This window comes from Hemitrygon akajei, chromosome 16 (assembly GCF_048418815.1).
Source record: "Hemitrygon akajei chromosome 16, sHemAka1.3, whole genome shotgun sequence".
NCBI classification, from domain to species: Eukaryota; Metazoa; Chordata; class Chondrichthyes; order Myliobatiformes; family Dasyatidae; genus Hemitrygon; species Hemitrygon akajei.
In genome coordinates this window covers 58,189,934-58,209,906 of record NC_133139.1, presented here as the reverse complement: position 1 = coordinate 58,209,906, position 19,973 = coordinate 58,189,934, and the positions used below count along the sequence as shown (strand labels likewise).

General features: G+C 42.5%; 1 protein-coding gene across 2 annotated transcripts; it reads left to right on the top strand.

Annotated features, from left to right (window-relative positions):
• Positions 1-450: 450 nt before the first annotated feature.
• On the top strand, positions 451-19,245 carry LOC140740086 (cyclin-dependent kinase 4 inhibitor D-like). Of its 2 annotated transcripts, XM_073068958.1 has the most exons (3): positions 451-724; positions 7,080-7,324; positions 18,756-19,245. In XM_073068958.1, exons 1-3 carry the CDS (start codon positions 587-589, stop codon positions 18,787-18,789), a joined length of 417 nt encoding a protein of 138 aa, XP_072925059.1. In that variant the 5' UTR covers positions 451-586; the 3' UTR covers positions 18,790-19,245. The 2 variants fall into 2 exon arrangements, with proteins under 2 accessions (XP_072925059.1, XP_072925058.1); XM_073068957.1 differs by lacking the exon at positions 18,756-19,245 and having other exon boundaries at positions 453-724; positions 7,080-10,240.
• Positions 19,246-19,973: the final 728 nt, after the last annotated feature.

Here is a 19,973-nt window from a genome sequence, read left to right as displayed (position 1 = left end):
TTGATACTGGCATTTAAGCAGACTCAAGTAGCCCGGGCTTGTCTAATTCCGAGTTCAACATGAACATGAACCTGAGGTGAAGCTAAGGGCAGCTGGCCCGGAACCTTTGCTCGCTAAAATTCCAAGTGAATTTCAGAGGCAATGCTGCAAGAAAGGGGCGAGAGTGTGACAGTGGATTTAGGGGAGATTAGTGGGAGCCGCACAACAAACCCAGGAACGCCCACTCAGACCGAACGACTGGAACTTCGGGCGGTGGGAACGCCGGCTGAGTCCCGTCGCGTGCCGCTAGCGAGAGTTACAAAAATAAACAACGTCACAACATAACTGACGTAAAGTGGTAGTTATTGTTGCCTTTTATACTAAGCTTCTTCTCTGATTGGCCGGCGATCGTGTCTTCGAACGCCGGTTTCAATTCCAGACGTTGCTAGGGATGACGACGTAGATCGGCGTTCCCATTGGTCGGTGCGACGTCAATCAGGCTTCGAGCCGATTCCGGGAAGGGTAAAGCCGGGGTGTTTGTATCAGAGGCTTGCTCCTGCTCTCGGTGCCGGAGCCAGGGTGGCGCAGGGGTAGGGAGAAAATAGCAATGGTCAATAGCATGTTCGGCGGTGACAAACTGAGTAGGGCTGCTGCGCAAGGGAACTGGCAAGAGGTTAAACGTCTTCTGAACGAAGAGAAGGTGAATGCGAATGCGGTGAATAAATACGGACGGACTGCATTGCAGGTTGGTGCCTCCTGAAAAATAAGTGATCACGCCAGTTTATCCCGTGCAATAGTTAAGAAATTTGTCGATTCGGGAGTTGAATCTGTATTTTACCTATTTTTCCCCTCTTTAAACATTTACATTTTGTTTATTATTTTCCCTCGGAAACTGCCGAGCTTAGAGGTCTTCGGAGAATAGCATTTCTACTTAATGAGTAACTGTCGGTGTATTTATTGTGAGGGGATTTGAGTTGTCAACGTCTTTAAGTTGTGATACCTCTGTCCGTGACAACCTGCGCTGTCTGTCTCTGTGGGGACAGCTGAACTTGGGCATAATTTTTTATTTGTTAACCCCCGCCCCCCGCATAGCTTCGCAACATTTGTGAATGATAAAAGGTCAAGTTTCTTGTGAGCTGGGGGTTGAGAAGATACGTGGGACGGAGACACCGCCAAAGGATCTGACTGTTCGAATGTTTTTTTTTAAGATTTAAAAGGCACACTCATTGTGAAATATTCAGTGACACATTAATATTGAAGAGGCGGAGCTTGCACCGGGCGATTGTGGCATGGGGAACAAGCCATAATTATTGAGCGTGCAACTAGTTCCTGGAATTAAATATTGTCAACACTCCCCACTAAATTCTAATGAGCAGTGCTCGTTTAAAAACACTTCTATCGCCACACCTGTTAAACGATTGTTTTAAACGGAACCGCGTGAGCTCTTGTATATATCAGTATTATTTATTTGTACCGTCATTCCAGGAATGTTGTTTTGCAACTAAGATGTTTGTTCCAGTAACTCTAAAGTGGCAGGCTTTAGACTTCAGAATAGCAGAAGGAAATAACATTAAAAAAATTAGTTTTAAGATCTGGAGGTTGATGTACAGATTCCAGTAGAACAGGAACACAGTGGAAACAGACGTAATAATGACTTCCAGAAGGATACTTACTAAAACAAATCGTAAACACGAATTCTGTAGATGCTGGAAATCCAGAGCAACGCACACAAAATACTGGGGGAACTCAGTAAGTCAGGCAGCATCCATGGAGGGGGATAAACAGTCGACATTTCTAGTTGAAACTCTTTGTCAGGACTAGAAAGGGAGGAAGAAGTCAGAAAGAGGTGGGGGAGGGGGAGCAGTGCGATCACTCGGAAGAGTGTGATGTTTTCCTAGGAGTTGTCTATTGGTGAGTCCTCCGATAACTATAGAGGCCGAGTCGGGTGCAGTGTGTATAAGAGTAAGTGGGTGGCTGTGGTTGGGGAAGCAGTACAAGCTGGCAGGTGAATAAATAAGACCAAGTTGGGGGAGGCAAGACGGAGGTAAATGAATTGAGAAGCTGGGGGAGGGGGTGATCGGCGGAAGAGAGACCTGTTGTAATAGTGGGTTAGGGGCCTTGGTTAAATATGGCTGCCTTGATTCTCCTGGGGGGAGGGGGTGTGAAGGTTGCTTGCTTTCAAGAGCCATTGTATTGTGCCTGATGAAGGCGCTGTAATGTTGGCATATCTGGGGGGGGGGGGGGGGAAGCAAGATCAGGTAAAGGCTAGTGTGTGATTTCGAGGGAAGGGAGCTGGTTGATGGTATAGGAGGTGTGGGAGGTGCTGGTGAAAAAAGTCTGGATGAGTCCCTTGCACTTTGTGGAGGTAAGGACTGTAAACTGGGTGGAGATGTGTGAATGTTGAGGCTGAAAAACGGGTTTCCAATTAGCCAATTTGTCCCAGAGGGTGTGGAGGGTTTTGACTCATCCAGCCAAACGAGGTTTCTGGCTCATGTCATACAGAGCTTGTGTCTGGCAGCTGAAGAGACCTCCTGGCTGACAGTGGGTGGTTGCACATTCTCATGATGACCACCTGGGTTTTCCCTCCCATGTCCCAACGACCTATGGGAAGGATAATTATCTCTAATGCAGGTGGGTGGTTATCTGGAGAGAATACCTCAAGGAAATATGGGGGAATGGGTTTGGATTGAGAGCTACATAGACACAATGGGCAAGTCTTCTTGTGTTGTAGGGGATGCAAGAAGGGAAGCAGAGGCCAACTTGGTTGCTTAACCAATGCCTTCACTGATGCATGGTATGTCCTGCAACAGACTAGGTGTCTATGGAATATGGAACCAAGATCCCTCTGTTGCTCCACGCTGTTAAGAATCCTGCTATTAACCCTATATTCTACCTCGTATAGGAACTTCAAAAGTGAATCACTTCACACCTTTCTAGGTTGAACGCCATCTGCCACTTCTCAGCACGGTTCTCCATCCTATCAATTTCCCAAAGCTGTCAGCTGATCAATGACCAATGCAAGAAGCTGGCCAACCTAGATGGATGTTTGGTACTTGGTCTACTTCAGTATCTCTCACAAGTGATCTTCGATAGCACTGGTCCTGGAGAAATAGATTGGGGGTTGTTAGAACTTGGGAGCATAGGACTTTATTTTTAAAAAAGACAAAACATCAAAGAAGAAAGTGCAGAGTAGGAGTTTAACTGTTGAGTGGATTCCTGACTAAATAATTAGAGAGCATCACAGTCCAAATAATACATTGTTTGTGTTATTGAGATACAGTGTGGAGTAGGCCATTCTGGCCCTTTGAGTCACTCTGCCCAACAACCCTGACTTAACCCTAGACCAATCGTGGGTTAATTAACACTGATTAGTTCACCTGCCAATAGGTGTGTCTTTTGACTGTGGAAGGGAACTGGAGTACACAGAAGAAACCCACATGGTCACTGGGAGAATGTACAAGCTCCTTGCAGGCAGCAGCAGGCATTGAAACCTGGTCGCTGGTACTGTAAAGTGTCATGCCCGACTTTGCTTCCCGTTCTACTAAGTTGAAATTAAACCATAAGGTGTATACATTTGCACTTTTGCCAAAATAGAAAATTGTGGTGCCTCGACAACACTGAGTTGGGCAGGCAGAGACGGTTGTAGTGGAGTTGGGTAGACAAGAAGGGAACATTGCAGAAGACAGAATGGTTGTAGATGGGTCATAACACAAAAATACAACTGCAGATGCTGTGGATCAAAGAATACATACACAACGCTGCAGGTAAGGCAGCATCCGTGAGAAAAGAGTAGCCAATGTTTCATATGTTTCAACGGGTCATATTCTGCATGGAGGTCGGTCACCAGTGGTGTGCCTCAGGGATCTGGTCTGGAACCCCTTCTCTTTGTGACTTTTATAAATGACCTGAATGAGGAAGTGGAGGGATGGGTTAGTAAATTTGCTGATGACACAAAGGTTAGGGGTGTTGTGGATAGTGTGGAGGGCTGTCAGAAGTTCCAGTGGGACATTGATTCAATGCAAAACTGGGCTGAAGTGACAGATGGGGTTCAACCCAGATAAGTGTGAGGTGGTTCATTTTGATAGGTCAAGTATGATGGCAGAATATAGTATTAATGGTAAGACTCTTGGCAGTGTGGATAATCAGAGGGATCTTGGGTCCATGTCCATAGGACACTAAGCTGCTGTGTGGATTGACTGTGTGGTTAAGAAGGTATATGGTGCATTGGCCTTCATCAACCGAGAGATTGAGTTCAAGAGCCAAGAGGTAATGTTACAGCTGTATAGGACCCTGGTCAGATCCCACTTGGAGCACTGTACTCAGTACAGGAAAGATGTGGAAACTATAGAAAGGGTGCAGAGGAGATTTACAAGGATGTTGCCTGGATTGAGGAGTATGCCTTACAAGAATAGTTTGAATGAACTTGGTCTTTTCTCCTTGGAGTGGCAGAGGATGAGAGGTGACCTGATAGATGATGAGAGGCATTGATTGTGTGGATAGTCAGAGGCTTTTTCCCAGGGCTGAAATGGCTAACATGAGAGGGCACAGTTTTAAGGTGCTTGGAAGTAGGTACTGTGACGAATTCTGAAGGATTATTCTAAAGTGGACTGTTCCTTTAACGAGAGAGGGAGCAAACAGCTTGTGTGCTATTTCGGCAGCAGGGAGAGAGAGAGAAAGTCTGAGTTGCCTTGGAAACTGAAAGGCGGAGCTACAGGATGGACAGCTCGTGTTCCGCACTAGTGAGATATATGCAAAGTCAGTTGACTTTTTAATCAGACACACAAGAGACACACGACGCCAGAGGCAAGGAGGACACTGATGAGCTTTGTGTACCCACGACAAGGGTGGGGTTTTGCTCACAGTGTGGACAAAGGGGTGACTGGTGGGGAGCTATCGGTGTGTTTAACCCTGGTCTGGGGTTGATAACTCCACCATAGAAGACGGCATACCCTTTCTGTGGTCACAGTTGGTGACTTTTGATAAGTTTCGGGAGCAGGAGGATGACGTGGAGGATCGCCATCGGCATTGGGAAGACAAACCAACTCTATCTCTCTCCAACTCTACTCAAATCAAATTCCAGAACTGAACTGATTACTTACCATCCCACCGTAAGACTGGATCACCTAATCACCTGAGCTGGGAAGCTTGGGAACCTAATTTACTCACCTATATATATGCATATACTCTGCTCAGCTGCTTACCTTATCTTGTTTTATGTTACTTTATCACGTAGTTACTAATAAAATAGAGTTTGTGACCGAAGATTCAGACTCCAGGTGCGTCCATTTCTGCTGGTTCCTTTTAACCCGTTACAGGGTACGTAACAGTACAGAGGGGATGTCGGGGTCTTTTTTTTTACACAGAGTGGTGAGTGCGTGGAATGGGCTGCCAGTGACGGTGGTGAAGGCAGATACAATAGGGTATTTTAAGAGGCTCCTGGATAGGTACATGGAGCTTAGAAAAATAGAGGGCTATGGGTAACCCTAGGTAATTTCAAAAGTACGTTTGGCAGAGCATTTGGGCTGAAGTATTGTGCTGTAGGTTTTCTATGTTTCTATTTAGCACCAGCTGCTAACTTTCTCCATATAAATAAACTTGAATTTTTGCCAGAGATATGCCTGTCAAACTCCCTCTATCACAGCTGTAAAATAATGTCAACATTTCCTTGCACGCCTTCCTGTCTGCTTCCCTCACAACTGCGGGGAAGTGCCGACAACTCAATTACTACCTTTGCTTGCAATCGTTATGACTTGGCTTCTTAACAACCCATAGGCACACAATGTCTACAAGGTGTTGTGTCGAAAAGTAAAGCACTGCAGTATCCAAATTGTTTTTATATGAATGGTAAATGAATTTCAGGGTCCAGCGATTTTTCAACAGTTAGTAGTCGCTCAGCTTCCATGCAACCAACTCCCAGTGCTGGTCACATGGAACACACTCCACTTCCACAGATCTGTCAGAGTTGCCGTACAAGTTGATAGGGTTGTTAAGAAGGCATAGGGTGTGTTGGTCATCACTGGTTAGAGGATTAAGTTCAAGAGCCAAGAAGTAATGGTTCAGCTCAATAAAACCCTGGTTAGACCACACTTGGAATATTGTGTTCAGTTCTGTTTGCCTCATTATAGGAAGGATGCACAAACTTTAGAGAGAATGCAGGGGAGATGTACCAAGGTGCTGCCTGTATCAGAGGGATATCCTCTGATGATAGGTTGAGCAAGCTACAGATTTTCTCTTTGGAGTAAAGGAGGATGAGGTGCAACTTGATAGAAGTGTTCTAGATGATAAGGGGCATAGATAGTAGTTAGCCAGAGACATTCCCAGGGTGGAAATGGCTAGTATGAGGGGACATAATTTCCATTTGGAGTGAAGTATAGGGTGGGGGAGGGGAATGTCAGAAGTTTATTGTTACACATTGGTGAGTGCATGGAATGCCCGGCCTGGGGTGGTGGTAGAGGCAGATGCATTAGGGGCATTTAACAAACTTATAGGCATATTAATGATAGAAAACTGGAGGGCTGTGTGGGAGGGAAGAGTTGGATTGCTCTTACAGTAGGTTATAAGGTCAGGACAAAATTGTGGGCTGAAGAGTGCGCTATACTGTTTTATGTACTATATGTTCTATATTCTATGTCATAGTCATAGAACACTACAGTGCAGAAAAAGGCCCTATAGGGCATCTAATCCGAGCTGAACCATTATGCTTCTAGTTGCATTGACCTGCACCCAGACCATGCCCCCTATCTATCTACCTATCCAAATTTCTCTAAAATGTTGAAATTGAACCTGTATCCAGCATTTCTGTTGGCAGCTCGTTCCACACTTGTACCACTGTCTGAGTGAAGAAGATCCCCCTCAAAATCCTGTTAAACATTTTCCAGCTCATGAGCTCTAGTTCTTGTTTCACCCAACCTCAATGGAAATAGTCTGCTTGCATTTGTAATCTTAATTGCCCTTTACAGTTTTGTTATTCTTGGGTTTTGCTTGTACAGAAGTGTTTACAAACTCAAAATATTAACAACAAATCCAAGGATATAATTTAATAAAAATGAAATCTATTTTGTACAGAAGGTTTTATGGCCTCATTGTCTTTCCCCTTCCAGGTGATGATGTTGGGGTGTACCTTTGTTGCAGAGGAGCTACTGAAGAATGGAGCGGACCCCAATGTCCAGGATAAAAATGGCTTTTCCCCAGCACACGACATAGCCCGCAGTGGTTTCTTGGATACCATGGTGGTCCTGATGAAGTACCAATCTGATGTAAACTTGGAGAATGCCTCGGGCTGTCTACCAATACATCTGGCTGCCCAAGAGGGCCACCTAAATGTTGTGCAGTTCCTGGCTTCCAGGTCAAGCATTTGGCACAAGAACCACAGAGGGCAGACCCCACTTGATTTGGCACGGGTTTCAGGCAGAACTGAAGTGGTGGAATGGTTGGAGCAAGTAATACAATTCCAAAGCTCACAGTGATTTCCCCAGCTGCTGGGACACTAACATTTCCTCAATTTAACCTCCTCAAAGCATGGTCTACTTTGTATTGCACTGTTAATTCCATTTTTAAAAAAAATTTAAGTCACTCCTTGGGTCTTGAACTAGAGTGGAAGCGCTTCCACCCCCAAATTTTGATGGCCATCTTGCCCCTAAAAGTAGCCAAGTAACTTAATCATCGATAAGCAGATTTTTTTCTTTACTTGTGCCACCTTATTGTTGTGTAAATTCAAATGGGAGCTACAATGAACAGCGCATGAGAGCTTGCACGTGTGGCCTCAGGAGCTCTAGGCATTGCAGAAGCTCAGTCTGCAGTGATCTATTCCACATACTTGGTATTTGGAAACATGCACCTTTAGAAGGCTGCTTGGGTGGAAGAGAACTCTGGTGCGTGGGCAGAGAGCACAGCTGGGAGCTATGGTCACTGGATCTGGGGATCAGCATTGAACCATGGGGTGCATGGAGTGTGGGGGAGATGTGGAATCGGTCGTTCTGCCCATGTGGCCTCCATAAGAGTGCCTCAGGGAAAATAGTGTCTCTGAAATAGGAATATCCCATGTACAAGGGGGTTAAAGATCCAAGGCTTCATTTTGTTTTAACCAATGAGTGTTTACATTGATTTAAAGTACTGTAAAATTACGTTGTGCTTTACAATTTTTTGAAGTTAAAATGGTTTATTTTGTGTTTCACAAAGGAAACAGAACAGTTAATGTAGCAATGAACTTGTCCTGAGTGCTCTAGTGATTCATAAATGTGTGTGTTTTCTTTTTTTTTAAGAGTTATTGTCCCCATTGACTTAAATGCCCCTTTTTTTCTGAAACAAAATCAAGAGTATGCTTATCTTTAGAAGATATGGTGAAGCACTTAAATTTCTGGGTGTGATCTATTTGAGCAACACTGCACATACACAAGGCATGTTTGCAGTTTTTACAGAACAGGAACTGTATTCTAAAGTGTGGATGGGGTGTGATCGGCAAAACAGATTCTAGAATCCCAGAGTAATGGCTCTTTGGATATATATGGAAGCAGAGACATGTTTATCTGGATTGAATAAATACTAGGGGGAATCCACTACCCAATAATGAAAACATCCCCACTGGGTGAAGAGCAGTCCTGGGACCTGCTTTAAGTCTTGCCACTTACTTTATGCATCCGACTAAGAGCATCTTTAGATTTTGTTTAGTTGATGGTATATGGAAGCTGAAAGTTTGAGGCTTAAATTTTCACACAGAAAGATTCAGTTTTCCTCAAAACTGATGCTGGGCAAAACATTGTTGGAAACACTGATGCAGACAGTGAAATCCTGTCAACATTTCCAATCTTATGTCTATAGTGTTACTGTAACTATAGGGGTCGAGAGTCTATTAAACTTGTCATAATAGTGCACGGGTGTACCCACAGATGTAGTTATCTCAGCCTAATTTCCATATAAGGTATGTGTAATATGCAAAACAAGTTGTGTATTTTTGTTACCCATTTATTGCCCACAGGTTGAAGACTTGGCAATTCCCCTAGAATTCTATTTGCCTTGGAGACAAGGTAGAGAACTCCCAGGACAGGTTAAGGAATCTGATCTTGGGCAAAGTCTACCTCAAGAATGACACAAATGAGCTCCTCTCCACTTGGATGGGGAGGGTGGGAACCATTCATGCTTCCTCCTCCTGTCTGATGGTCTTTTGGAATGAAGGGGAACAATTCAAATTAAAATTTACAAAGGAATATACAGATCATGTTCCCATATTTTGCCTAAATCTTTTATTCAAATTGTTGATTTAATTTCCTTATACTTTTGTGTAGGGGTGACAAAATCCTGGAGTAAAAACTTGAGGTCAACCTGTTGCACTAGTGTGCTCTTATCAAGAATCTGTGGTTTCTCATCCATCTCTCCACCCTCAAAAGTTCAAACATCACCTCTGCTTATGGCTTTTCCTGTGGCTGTATTCATTCACTCTCACCTTGCCCGCTTTGTCTATCACACATAAACATTCTCACTCCTGGGTCAGATGGTTGTGGTATCAAGCACTAACCCTCAGACCTGAACACAAAAATCCAGGCTGATAATTCAGTGAGAGTAGGCGGCATCATTGAAGGAGCCTCCGCTTATATTGCAGATAGGTGAAGTAGAAGGTTCCAGGAAACATTTTGAAGAGTACTGAAGTTAGCCCTCAGGTCCTAGGCACTATTTACACTTACTTAACATCACTAAAACCTGATTATCTGGCCATGTTGTTCATGAGATACCACTGCATGCAAAATGGCTGCTGCATATCCAATATTTTAACAGCGATGCTTTAAAATTGTACACTTGGTTATGGGACAATTTGGAAGCCATGAGAAGTTCCACAGAAATTCTACCTTTGGAAACTTTTCTTGTGACTTATTACTAGGAGCCGTATCAATTTCTTTCCTTATTGGAGCTCCTGGTTTGTATCCATTTTCTGTGCAGGGCTGCGATGTTTTTGGCTTTACTAGTGCAGTTTCAAAGTGTTGCTGTTGTTGTTATTCAGCATGAGTTTGAATTTTTGAAGTCTATTTATCGTTTGCATAGATCATTAACTTAAAGGTCCTTGACATTGAGAATAGGGCATGGGGCTGCCTGCCAGTTAAGACAATCCCAAGTAGACAGTCCCTGTGGAAAGTGAGGAATCTGAGTTGGGAATGTTCTGAAGACTTTATAGGTTGATGTTGCACATATAATTATATTTATGAAGTTGAATTTATTTTTGAGTGCATTATACTAAAAATTACAAATAAATTATACATGTGAAAATTGAAAATTATGCCTGTGGCTGTTTTTTTCCCCCCCAATAGAGACAGGCTGCAATAACTTGTTAAACCATGGGAACATGGGCAGGCCACAGACTCTTGTGGTAATGTCTATTCATAAAGTATTGTGCAAAAATCTTAGGTACCCTAGCTATGTATATTGAGCACAAGACTTTTGCATAGGAGTCATAGAAAAGTACAGCACAAAAACATACCCTTTGGCCTATCTAGTCCGTGTTGAACCATTTAAACTGCCCACTCTATTGACTGGTACCAGGACCACAGCCATATCCTGTACCTATGCAAACTTCTCTAAATGTTGAAATTGAGCATGCACGTACCACTTGTGCTGATAGTTTGTTCCACATTCTCACGACCCTTTGAGTGAAGAAGCTTCCCCTTGTGTTCCCCTTAAACCTTTTGCCTTTCACTCTTAACTCATGAACTCTGGTTGTAGTCTCACACAACCTCAGTGGAAAAAGCCAGCTTGCATTTACCCTAACTATACCCCTCATAACACTAGATAACAAAACTTTTGAAAGTGTTGCTTCCTTAGAAACTTTTTTGATTATGATAGACACCTTGAAGCTGACCCCAAATACAATTTCAGACTATCATATCATGTAGGAATTTGGAGAAACAAGAAACTAAATTTTATTGAATCTGATGCATTTAATTGCATAATGGTGATGAGGCTTTGCAATAGTTCAACTAAGCTAAAGATGTTCTGTTGATATTGATTTGTACTCGGTGGCTGAGGCTTCTCACTTCACTGTCCAACAATAATCATCCAATATTGATGGATTCCAGTTGCCTTGATGCCATTTTTCCATGACTGCAATATCCTGCTTTCACTATGCTTGTCACTGACAGTGCCAAGATTTACAGGGAAGAAATATAAATGGGAATGCAGAAAATGAAACCTTAATGGCACGTTGCACTTCATAATTTTATGTGCTTGAAGCATGTTGTCAACCAGCTGCACGTAGTTGCCAAGAAAATTTTCAAAACCATCCTTGAATGCCTTCCATGTGATTTTTTTTTTCTCCAGTCCCACTAAAAGTTCTTTGAATTATCTGCCATTGATGATCTGTTTGATTTGTGGACCAACAAAAATACCTTCCTTGATCTTGGCATCAATTACTCTGACTTGAATTATGAATTGAAATAATAAACAATTTCAAAAATGGTGCATGATAGGAAACTTTCATGGTGATTTTTTTTTCATGACTAGCAGCCTAAAATGTATAAGGTGCACCCAGAAATATTGAGGAAGCAAAATCTTTGTTATCCAACGTAATTTTGTACACCTCTCAATCTTCTGTGTTCTAAGGAATAAATTCCTAATGTATTCAATCTTTCCTTATAACTCGGGACTTGGCAACAATCTTGTATATGTTCTCTGTACTCTTTCAACCTTACATCTTTTCTGTAGTGATGACCATCTGTAAGATGACCAAAAGTGCACACAATATCCAAGTCAGGCTCACCAATGTCTTGTACAATTTCAATATAACATCCCATTGCCTGTACTCGTACTTGGATTCATGAAGGCTAATATGCCAAAAGCTTTCTTTACGATCTTACCTATCCATGATTCAATGAATTATGGATCTGTGTTCCCAGAACCATTTGTTCTCCCGCACTCCTCACTGTAAGACCTTTTTTCTGTAAGACCTACCCTGGTTGATCCCATCAAAGTGCAACACCTCATGCTTGGATGCATTAAATTCCATCTGCTATTTTTCAGCCCAATTTTCCAGCTGGTCTTGATCCTGCTGCAGGCCATGATTGCTACCTTCACTGTCCATTACACACCCAATTTTGGTGTCATCTGTAAATTGCTGATTCAGTTAACCACATTATCATCCAGATTGTTGATGTAGATGACAACCAACAATAGACCCAGTACTGATCCCTGCAGCACTCCACTAGTGACAGGCTTCAAAAGCAATCATCTACCACCACTCTCTGGGTTCTCCCACAAAGTCAATGTTTAATCCAATTTACTACCTTATCTTGAATGCTGAGCAACTGAACCTTCTTGACCAACCTCCCATGCAGGACCTTGTCAAATGCCTTGTCCATGTAGACACATCCACTACCTTGTCTTCATCCATTTTCCTGGTAGCTTCCTCAAAAAAAAACTATTAGATTGATCAGACATGACCTACCACACATAAAGCCATGCTGACTATCCTTAATCAGTCCCTGTCTATCCACATACTGGTATATCTGGTCCCTTAGAATACCTTCCAATAATTTTCCCACTACAGATGTCAGGCTCACCGGCCTATAATTTCCTGGTTTATTTTCAGGGCCTTTCTTGAACAGCAACAACACTGGCTGGCCTCCAATCCTCTGGTACCTCACCTGTTGCCAAGGGTGATTTAAATATCTTTACTTGGGCCCCGACAATTTCTGCACGCCTCCCACAAGATCTGAGGAAACACCTTGTCAGGCCCTAGTGATTTATCCATCCTAAGACAGCAAACACCACCTCCTCTGTATAGGATCCAAGAAGTTCATGCCACTTTGCCTCACTTTTGTAGGCTGTCAGTCTCCTGAGTAAATACAGATGCAAAAAAATAATTTAAGATCTCCCCCATCACTTTTGGCTCCAAACATGGATTACCACTCTGATCTTACAGAGGACCAATTTTGTCCCTTGCAATCCTTTTGCTCTCAAAATATCTGTAGCATATCAGATTCTATTTTGCCTTATTTGCTCAGCCTATCTCATGCCTTCTTTTAGCCCTCTTGATTATTTTAGGTGTTCTCTTGCATGTCTTACACTCCGTAAGCACCTCATTTGTTCCTACCTGCCTATACCTGCTATGCACTCCTTTTGTTTCTTAACCAGGGTCTCAGTATCTCTTGAAAACCAAGGTGCCCTGCACGTGTTAACTTTACCTTTTATTCTGACAGACAGACATGAGCTTTGTATTTTCAAAATTTTATTTCTGAAGTCCTCCCACTTACCAAGCATACCTTTGCCAGATAACAGCCTGTCCTAATCCACACTTCCTGATGCCAACAAAATTAGCCCTCCTCCAGTTTAGAATCTCAACCTGTGGACCAGACCTATCTTTTTGTATATTTCCTTTGAAATAATGGCATTGTGATCTCTAGATGCAAAATGATGTTCCCCTACACAATATTCTGTCATGTACCCAGTCTCATTCCCTAATAGTAGATAAGAGTATTGCAAATTCACTTGTTGGGAATTCTATGTACTGATCAAGGAAACTTTCCTGAACACATTTGACAAACTCTATCCCATCGAGTCCTTTTACAGTATGGGAGTTCCAATCAACATATGGAAAGTTAAAACCACATACTGTAACAATCTTGTGTTTTTTGCAACGGTCTGCGATCTCTCTATAAATCCACTCTAATTCTCTCAGACTGTTGGATGATCTGTAATACAGTTGATCAATGTGGTCATACCTTTATTTCTCAGTTCCACCTATAACACCTCTCTAGACAAATTCTCCAGTCGGTCCTGACAGAGCACTTCTGTGACATATCCCTGACTAGAAACACCACCTCTCCTTTAATCCATTCTGGTCTGTCAAGTATAAAACAACGGAACCCCGAAATACTGAGCTGCCAAAGTCTCACTAATAGCTACAATATCATAATTCCAGGTGTTGATCCACACCCTGAGATCACCTGTCTTTCCTACGATACTACTTGCATTGAAATATAGGCATCTTAAGACACTAGTCACACCATACTCAACCTTTTGATCCCTGACTTTGAGGTCTTAACAACCTTTATCTCCACAACCTCTCCACTAACTGTTCTGACACTCTGGTTCCCGTTTCCCTGCAATTCTCATTTAAACCCCACTGTGCAGCACCAACAAACCTTCCTGCTAGGTTATTAGTCCCCTTCCAATTCAGGTGCAAACCATCTCTTCTGTACACATCCCACCTTCCCTGAAAGACAGCCCAAAGATCTAAAAATCTTATGTCCTTACTCCTAAACCAACTCCTTAGCTATGTGTTAAACTGTATAACCTTCTCATTTCTCGCCTCAGTAGCATGTGGGACATCATGAAATCACAACCCTGGAGGTCTTGTCCTTTAACTTAGCACCTAACTCCCTGATCTCATTTTGCAGAACTTCATCACTCTTCCTAGCTATGTCTTCTGCCAACCCCCTTCACCAACAACAGTGGTAAACCTGTTGTTGAGTGGAATGGCCACAATGGTACTCTGCACTGGCTTTTAATCCCTTTCCCCTTACTGTCACCCAGTTTCCTGTGTCCTGCATCTTGGGTGTAACTACCTCTATATGTCCTATCTATCCCTTCCCCCAGCTTCGTTGATGATCCAGAGGTCATCTTGTTCCAGCTCCAACTCCTTAACTCGGAGTATTAGAAGCTGAAGCTGGATGCACTTCTTGCAGGTGATGTCATCAGGGACACAGGAGGTCTCTCTGCCTTCCTACATCCCACAAGAGGAGCATTCCACTGTAATGTCTGGCAGCTCTTCTGTGCTAACTGAGCAAATATTAAGAAGGTAGAACAATAAACTGTGGGTGGGGGGAAACTCTCCCTACAGCATTTTTGCCTTCTCTGACTGAAGCCTCTTTGAGCTAAAACTCAATCTCCATTCTAACTCTGACCACTCCGCCCATGGCTGCTCCACTTGTCTTATTTCATTTGTTTTTTGCCAATCAATCCTGAGTGCTGATTGGCTGCTGCTCAAAGCACCAAACAGCTGTGAGACATTGCCTTTTTAACTCATTGGTGAACCTGAGTGAGCTACCACTTTTCATGCTTCCGAGCTCCAATTTGCTGCTGCTCAAAAGTACTGTAGTAATTTTATGTATTGTACTGTCCTGCTGCCACAAAAAAAAACAAATTTCATGATGTGAGAGATGATAAACATGATTCTGATATGGGTCTTTATTGTGGACTGAGAGTCAGTTGGAAGGGTATGGGAGAGGATAATCATGGTTGGGGAAAGGGGGAAAGGAGAGGGGAGGGAGACATTCTGTAATGAGCAGTAAACCAGTTGTTTAGAATCATATGACCTTGACTAGTGTCTCGGGCCAGGTGTCTCTGCACCCGAGCCATCCACTGCCCGACACTCCTTCTCTAATACCTGTCCCATACATCTCCTGCTCGCTTTCTGTGTATACAGATCAGATCATTACATAGAATAAGGTAAAAATGATAAGAATGTAGAATAAAGAGTAAAAATTATCAAAGGAATACAGTTAGGTACACAATAAAATGCAAGATCATAAGAGATAGATGTGAGGCCAAGAGTCCAGCTTACTGCTCAAGAGGTTCGTTCAAGTGTCTGATAACAGTGGGATAGAAGCTGTCCTTGTGTCTAATGGTACATGCTATCAAGCTTTTGCATCTTCTGTCTGATAGGAGAGAAGAGAGAACGGCTGGGGTGGCTGGTGTCTTTGATTATACTGGCTGCTTTACTGAGGCAGTGAGAAGCATAGACAGATTCGATGAGGAGGGAGGCTGGTTTCCATGAGATGCTGAACTGTGCCCACAACTCTGTAGATTCTTGGGGTCATGTTCAGGGCAGTTGCTATACAAGCCATTATGTATCCAGACAGAATGCTTTCTATGATGCATCAATAAAAATTGGTAAGAGATGATGGGGACATCCTGAATTTATTTAGCCTGCTGAGGAAAGGGATAAACAACTGATTTCATGTAGACTGTGATCTTAACCACCTGCTCCACAACAGACTCATCTTAATGTAGATTGGTGTTAAATAAGTTGTGTTATCTCCCCCACCCCCAGCACTTTTCAAAATCTCTCTCATATCACCCTACCTCTGATAAGCTTCTCACTGCAGTGAAGCTAATCTATAGAACAAATGGGTACCTCTGTCATCTCTATCCCAGAACCAATCAAGCTGCATTACACCAATGACCATCAGTAACTTGTTCACTGAAATCTAGATATGTTACTATATACTACCTGAGATTCATTTTCTCATGGGATTCATAGTAAATAGCAAACACAATGGAATCAGTGAAAAACCCGCACAAGCAACCAACGTGCAAAAGACGACAAACTTTGTAAATATGAAAATAAGTATAATAATATTATTATAATATATTATAAATATAATATCATACACATTATATTATAAATATAATAATAATAAATAGCAGTAAGTATTGAGAGCACTCAATGGGTCTGTAAAGTGTTTTAAAGTGAGTCCATAGGTTTGTGGAATCTGTTCAGGTCTAGGGTGAGTGATGTTATCCCCAATGCTCTAAGAGCCTGATGGTTGTGGGCTAATAACTGTTCCTGAACCTGGTGGTGTGGGACTTGAGGCTCCTGTACCTCCTTCCTGATGGTAGCAGTGAAAATGGAGCATGGCCTGGATGATGGATACTGCTTTCCTGCAACAAAGCACCTTGTAAATGTGTTCAGTGGTGGACAGGGCTTTAGCTGTGATGGACTGGGCTGTATCCACTACTTTTTATAGGTTTTTCAGTTCAAACACATTGGTGTTTTCCCACCAGGCTATGAAGCAACCAGTCAATATACATTCCAGCGCACGTAAGACATAGGAGCAGAATTAGGCCATTCCGCCCATTGAGTTTGCTCTGCCATTGCACCATGGCCAATCCCAGATCTCACATCCCATTCAACCTCATACACCTGCTTTCTTGCCAAATCCCTCAATACCCTGACTGATCAGGAGACTATCAACTACCGCTATAAATATACCCACAGACTTGGAATCCACCGTAAAATGTGGCAGAGCATTCCACAGACTTACTTCTTTCTGGTTAAAAAAATTCCTCAATACCTCTGTCCTAAAAGGTTGACCCAATCAACGGGTCTGTGCCCTCTACTTCTAGATACCCCCACCATGGAAACATGCTCACCACATCCACCTTATCTAGTCCTTTCAACATTCAGTAGGTTTCAAAGAGAACCTCCTAAATTGCAGTGAGTACAGGCCCAAAGCTGCCAAATGCTCCTCATATGTTAATCCTCTCATTCCCAGAAGCATCTTTGTAAACATCCTCCGGACTCTCTCCAATGACAACGCATCCTTTCTAAGATATGGGGCCAAAACTGTTGACAATACTCCAAGTGCAGCCTGACTAGTGTCTTATAAAATCTCAGCATTATCTCCTTGTTTTAATATTCTATTCCCCTTGAAATAAATGCCAACATTGGATTTTCATTCTTTACCACAGACTCTTCTGGGAGACTTGCACAAGGACTCCTAAGTCTCCCTGCACCTCTTTTGCTTGAATTTTCTCCCCATTTAGATATAGTCTGCTCTTTTGTTCCTTTTACCAAAATATATTATCATACATGTCCCAACACTGCATTCCATCTGCCACTTTTTTGCCCATTCTTCCAACTTGTCTAAGTCCTGCTGCAATCGCGTTGCTTCCTCAGCACTACCTGCCCCTCCACCTATCTTCATATCATCCATAAATTTTGCTACAAATCCATCAATCCCATTAAAAAAATTATTGACAAACAATGTGAAAAGTAGTGGTTCCAATACTGACCCCTGAAAAACACCACTAGTCACTGACAGCTAACCAGAAAAGGCCCCCTTTATTCCCACTCACTGCCTCCTGCCTGTCAGCCATTCCTCTATCCATGCCAGTATCTTGTTAAGCAGCCTTATGTGTGCCACCTTATCAAATGCCTTCTGAAAATGACATCCACTGCCTCTCTTTTGTCCACACTACTTGTTACTTCCTTGAAGAACTCTAACAGATTTGTCAAGCAAGATTTCCCTTTACAGAAAACATGTTCTTTTTGACTTATTTTATCTTTAGTCTCCAAGTACCCTGAAACCTCATCCTTAATTATAGACTCCAACACTTTCCCATCCATTGAAGTTAGGCTAACTGGCCTATAATTTCCTTTCTTTTGTCATCCTCCCTTCTGAAAGAGTGAAGTGACATTTGCAATCTTCCAGTCCTCCAGGACCATGCAAAAATCGAGAGATTCTTGAAAGATCATGACCAATGTATCCATTATCTCTTCAGCAACCTCTTTCAGGCCTCGGGAATGTAGTCCATCTGGCCCAGATGACTTATCCACCTAAAGACCTTTCAGTTTGCCTTGCACTTTTTCCTTTGTGATAGCAATAGCACACACTCTTGCTCCCTGACACTCAGGGACCTCTGGCACACTGCCAGTGGCTTCCACAGTAAAAATTGATGGAAAGTACTCACTAATTTCATCTGCCATTTCTTTGTCCCCCATTACTATCTCACCAGCACAATCTTCCAGTGCTCCAATATCAACTCTCACTTCCCTGTCACTGGGTGAAACTGGGAGGGGAGTGGTGTAGTAAAGAGCTGGGAAGCTGATTGATGAAAGAGATACAGGGCTGGAGGGGGGCAACTGATAGGAGAGGACAGAAGGTCATGGAAGGAAGAAAAGGAAGGAGGCAATGAACAGTCAAAGAGATAAGGTGAGAGAAACCTTCACCTTGTGTTTCTCCCTCCACTCCCCCTACTTTTTAAATTGACTCCTGTCTTTTTTTCTCTAGTCCTGCTGAACTACCTCAGCCTGAAACATCATGAACATCACCCCGGGCCACAGATCCTAAAGGAGACCCTGAAAAATGTGGACCAACTTGCATCCCTCCACATGTCTGGGGCATCTTGAAGCATTACTGAGATAATATCAGGGCTGTGTTTGTAAAGACCCCATGCGAACCAACGTTGGCATCCTCTCCCAGTCCAACAACCAACTCCGTGATCTCCAATATGTGGGTAACACATACAAAATTCTGGAAGTCAGCCAGCTTCTATGGAGAAGAATAAATGTACATACCCAACAACAGAGCCCTCTTCTGATTACTACCATCAGAGAGGAGGTACAGGCACATGAAGACCCACAATCAATGCTTTAGTAACATCCTCTTCACCTCCACTATCAAATTTCTGGATGGTCTATGAACATGACCTCACCATTTATTTTTAATATATTCTTATTGTAATTTATAGTAATTTTATGTATTGTAATTTGCTGCTTTAAAACAACAAATTAAATGACATGTCAGTGATAATAAGCCTGATTCTGATTTTGAATAGTGTCCTGGGCACTACTGGAACTGATGAATGTACCTGTTATTTAGAACATGGAACCTAGAACATTATAGTACCAGTTCCTTCAATCCATGATGTGCCAAACTTCCAACTTACACTAAGATCAATATTATTCTTCCCTCCTACATAGTCCTCCATTTTTCTATCAATTATGTACCTAAGATTTTCTTATCCGCCCCTACCACCTACCACTTCTACTTAAAAAAAGTTACTCCGACATCCACCCCCATAATTTCCTCCAACCTTTAAAATCATGGAGAAAAAGTCCATTTGGCCCAACTTGTTGATGCTAGTGTTTGTACATCACAGAAACTTCCTTCCACCCTTGTTATCTAACGCTATCACAACCTCCTTCCATTGCTTTCTCACGCTTATGTTTATCTTGTTTCTGAAATCCATCTTTGCTGATGTTTCAACCACTCCCTTTAGTAATAAGTTCCACATTCTAACCATCTGTGGCTACAGAAGTTTTGTTTGAATTTCCTGTTGGATTCTTCAGTGTATCACATTTTATATAATATTTGAAATATCACATTCCTTAAACAGGTAACAATTTACACAAAAGATAAATGCTAACTTTTTAAGAGTTGAGCACTGTATTGGGCTGACAGTTGGAGGTACAGCAGTGTTTTTGAGTTTGTTTCAAGCAAGATACA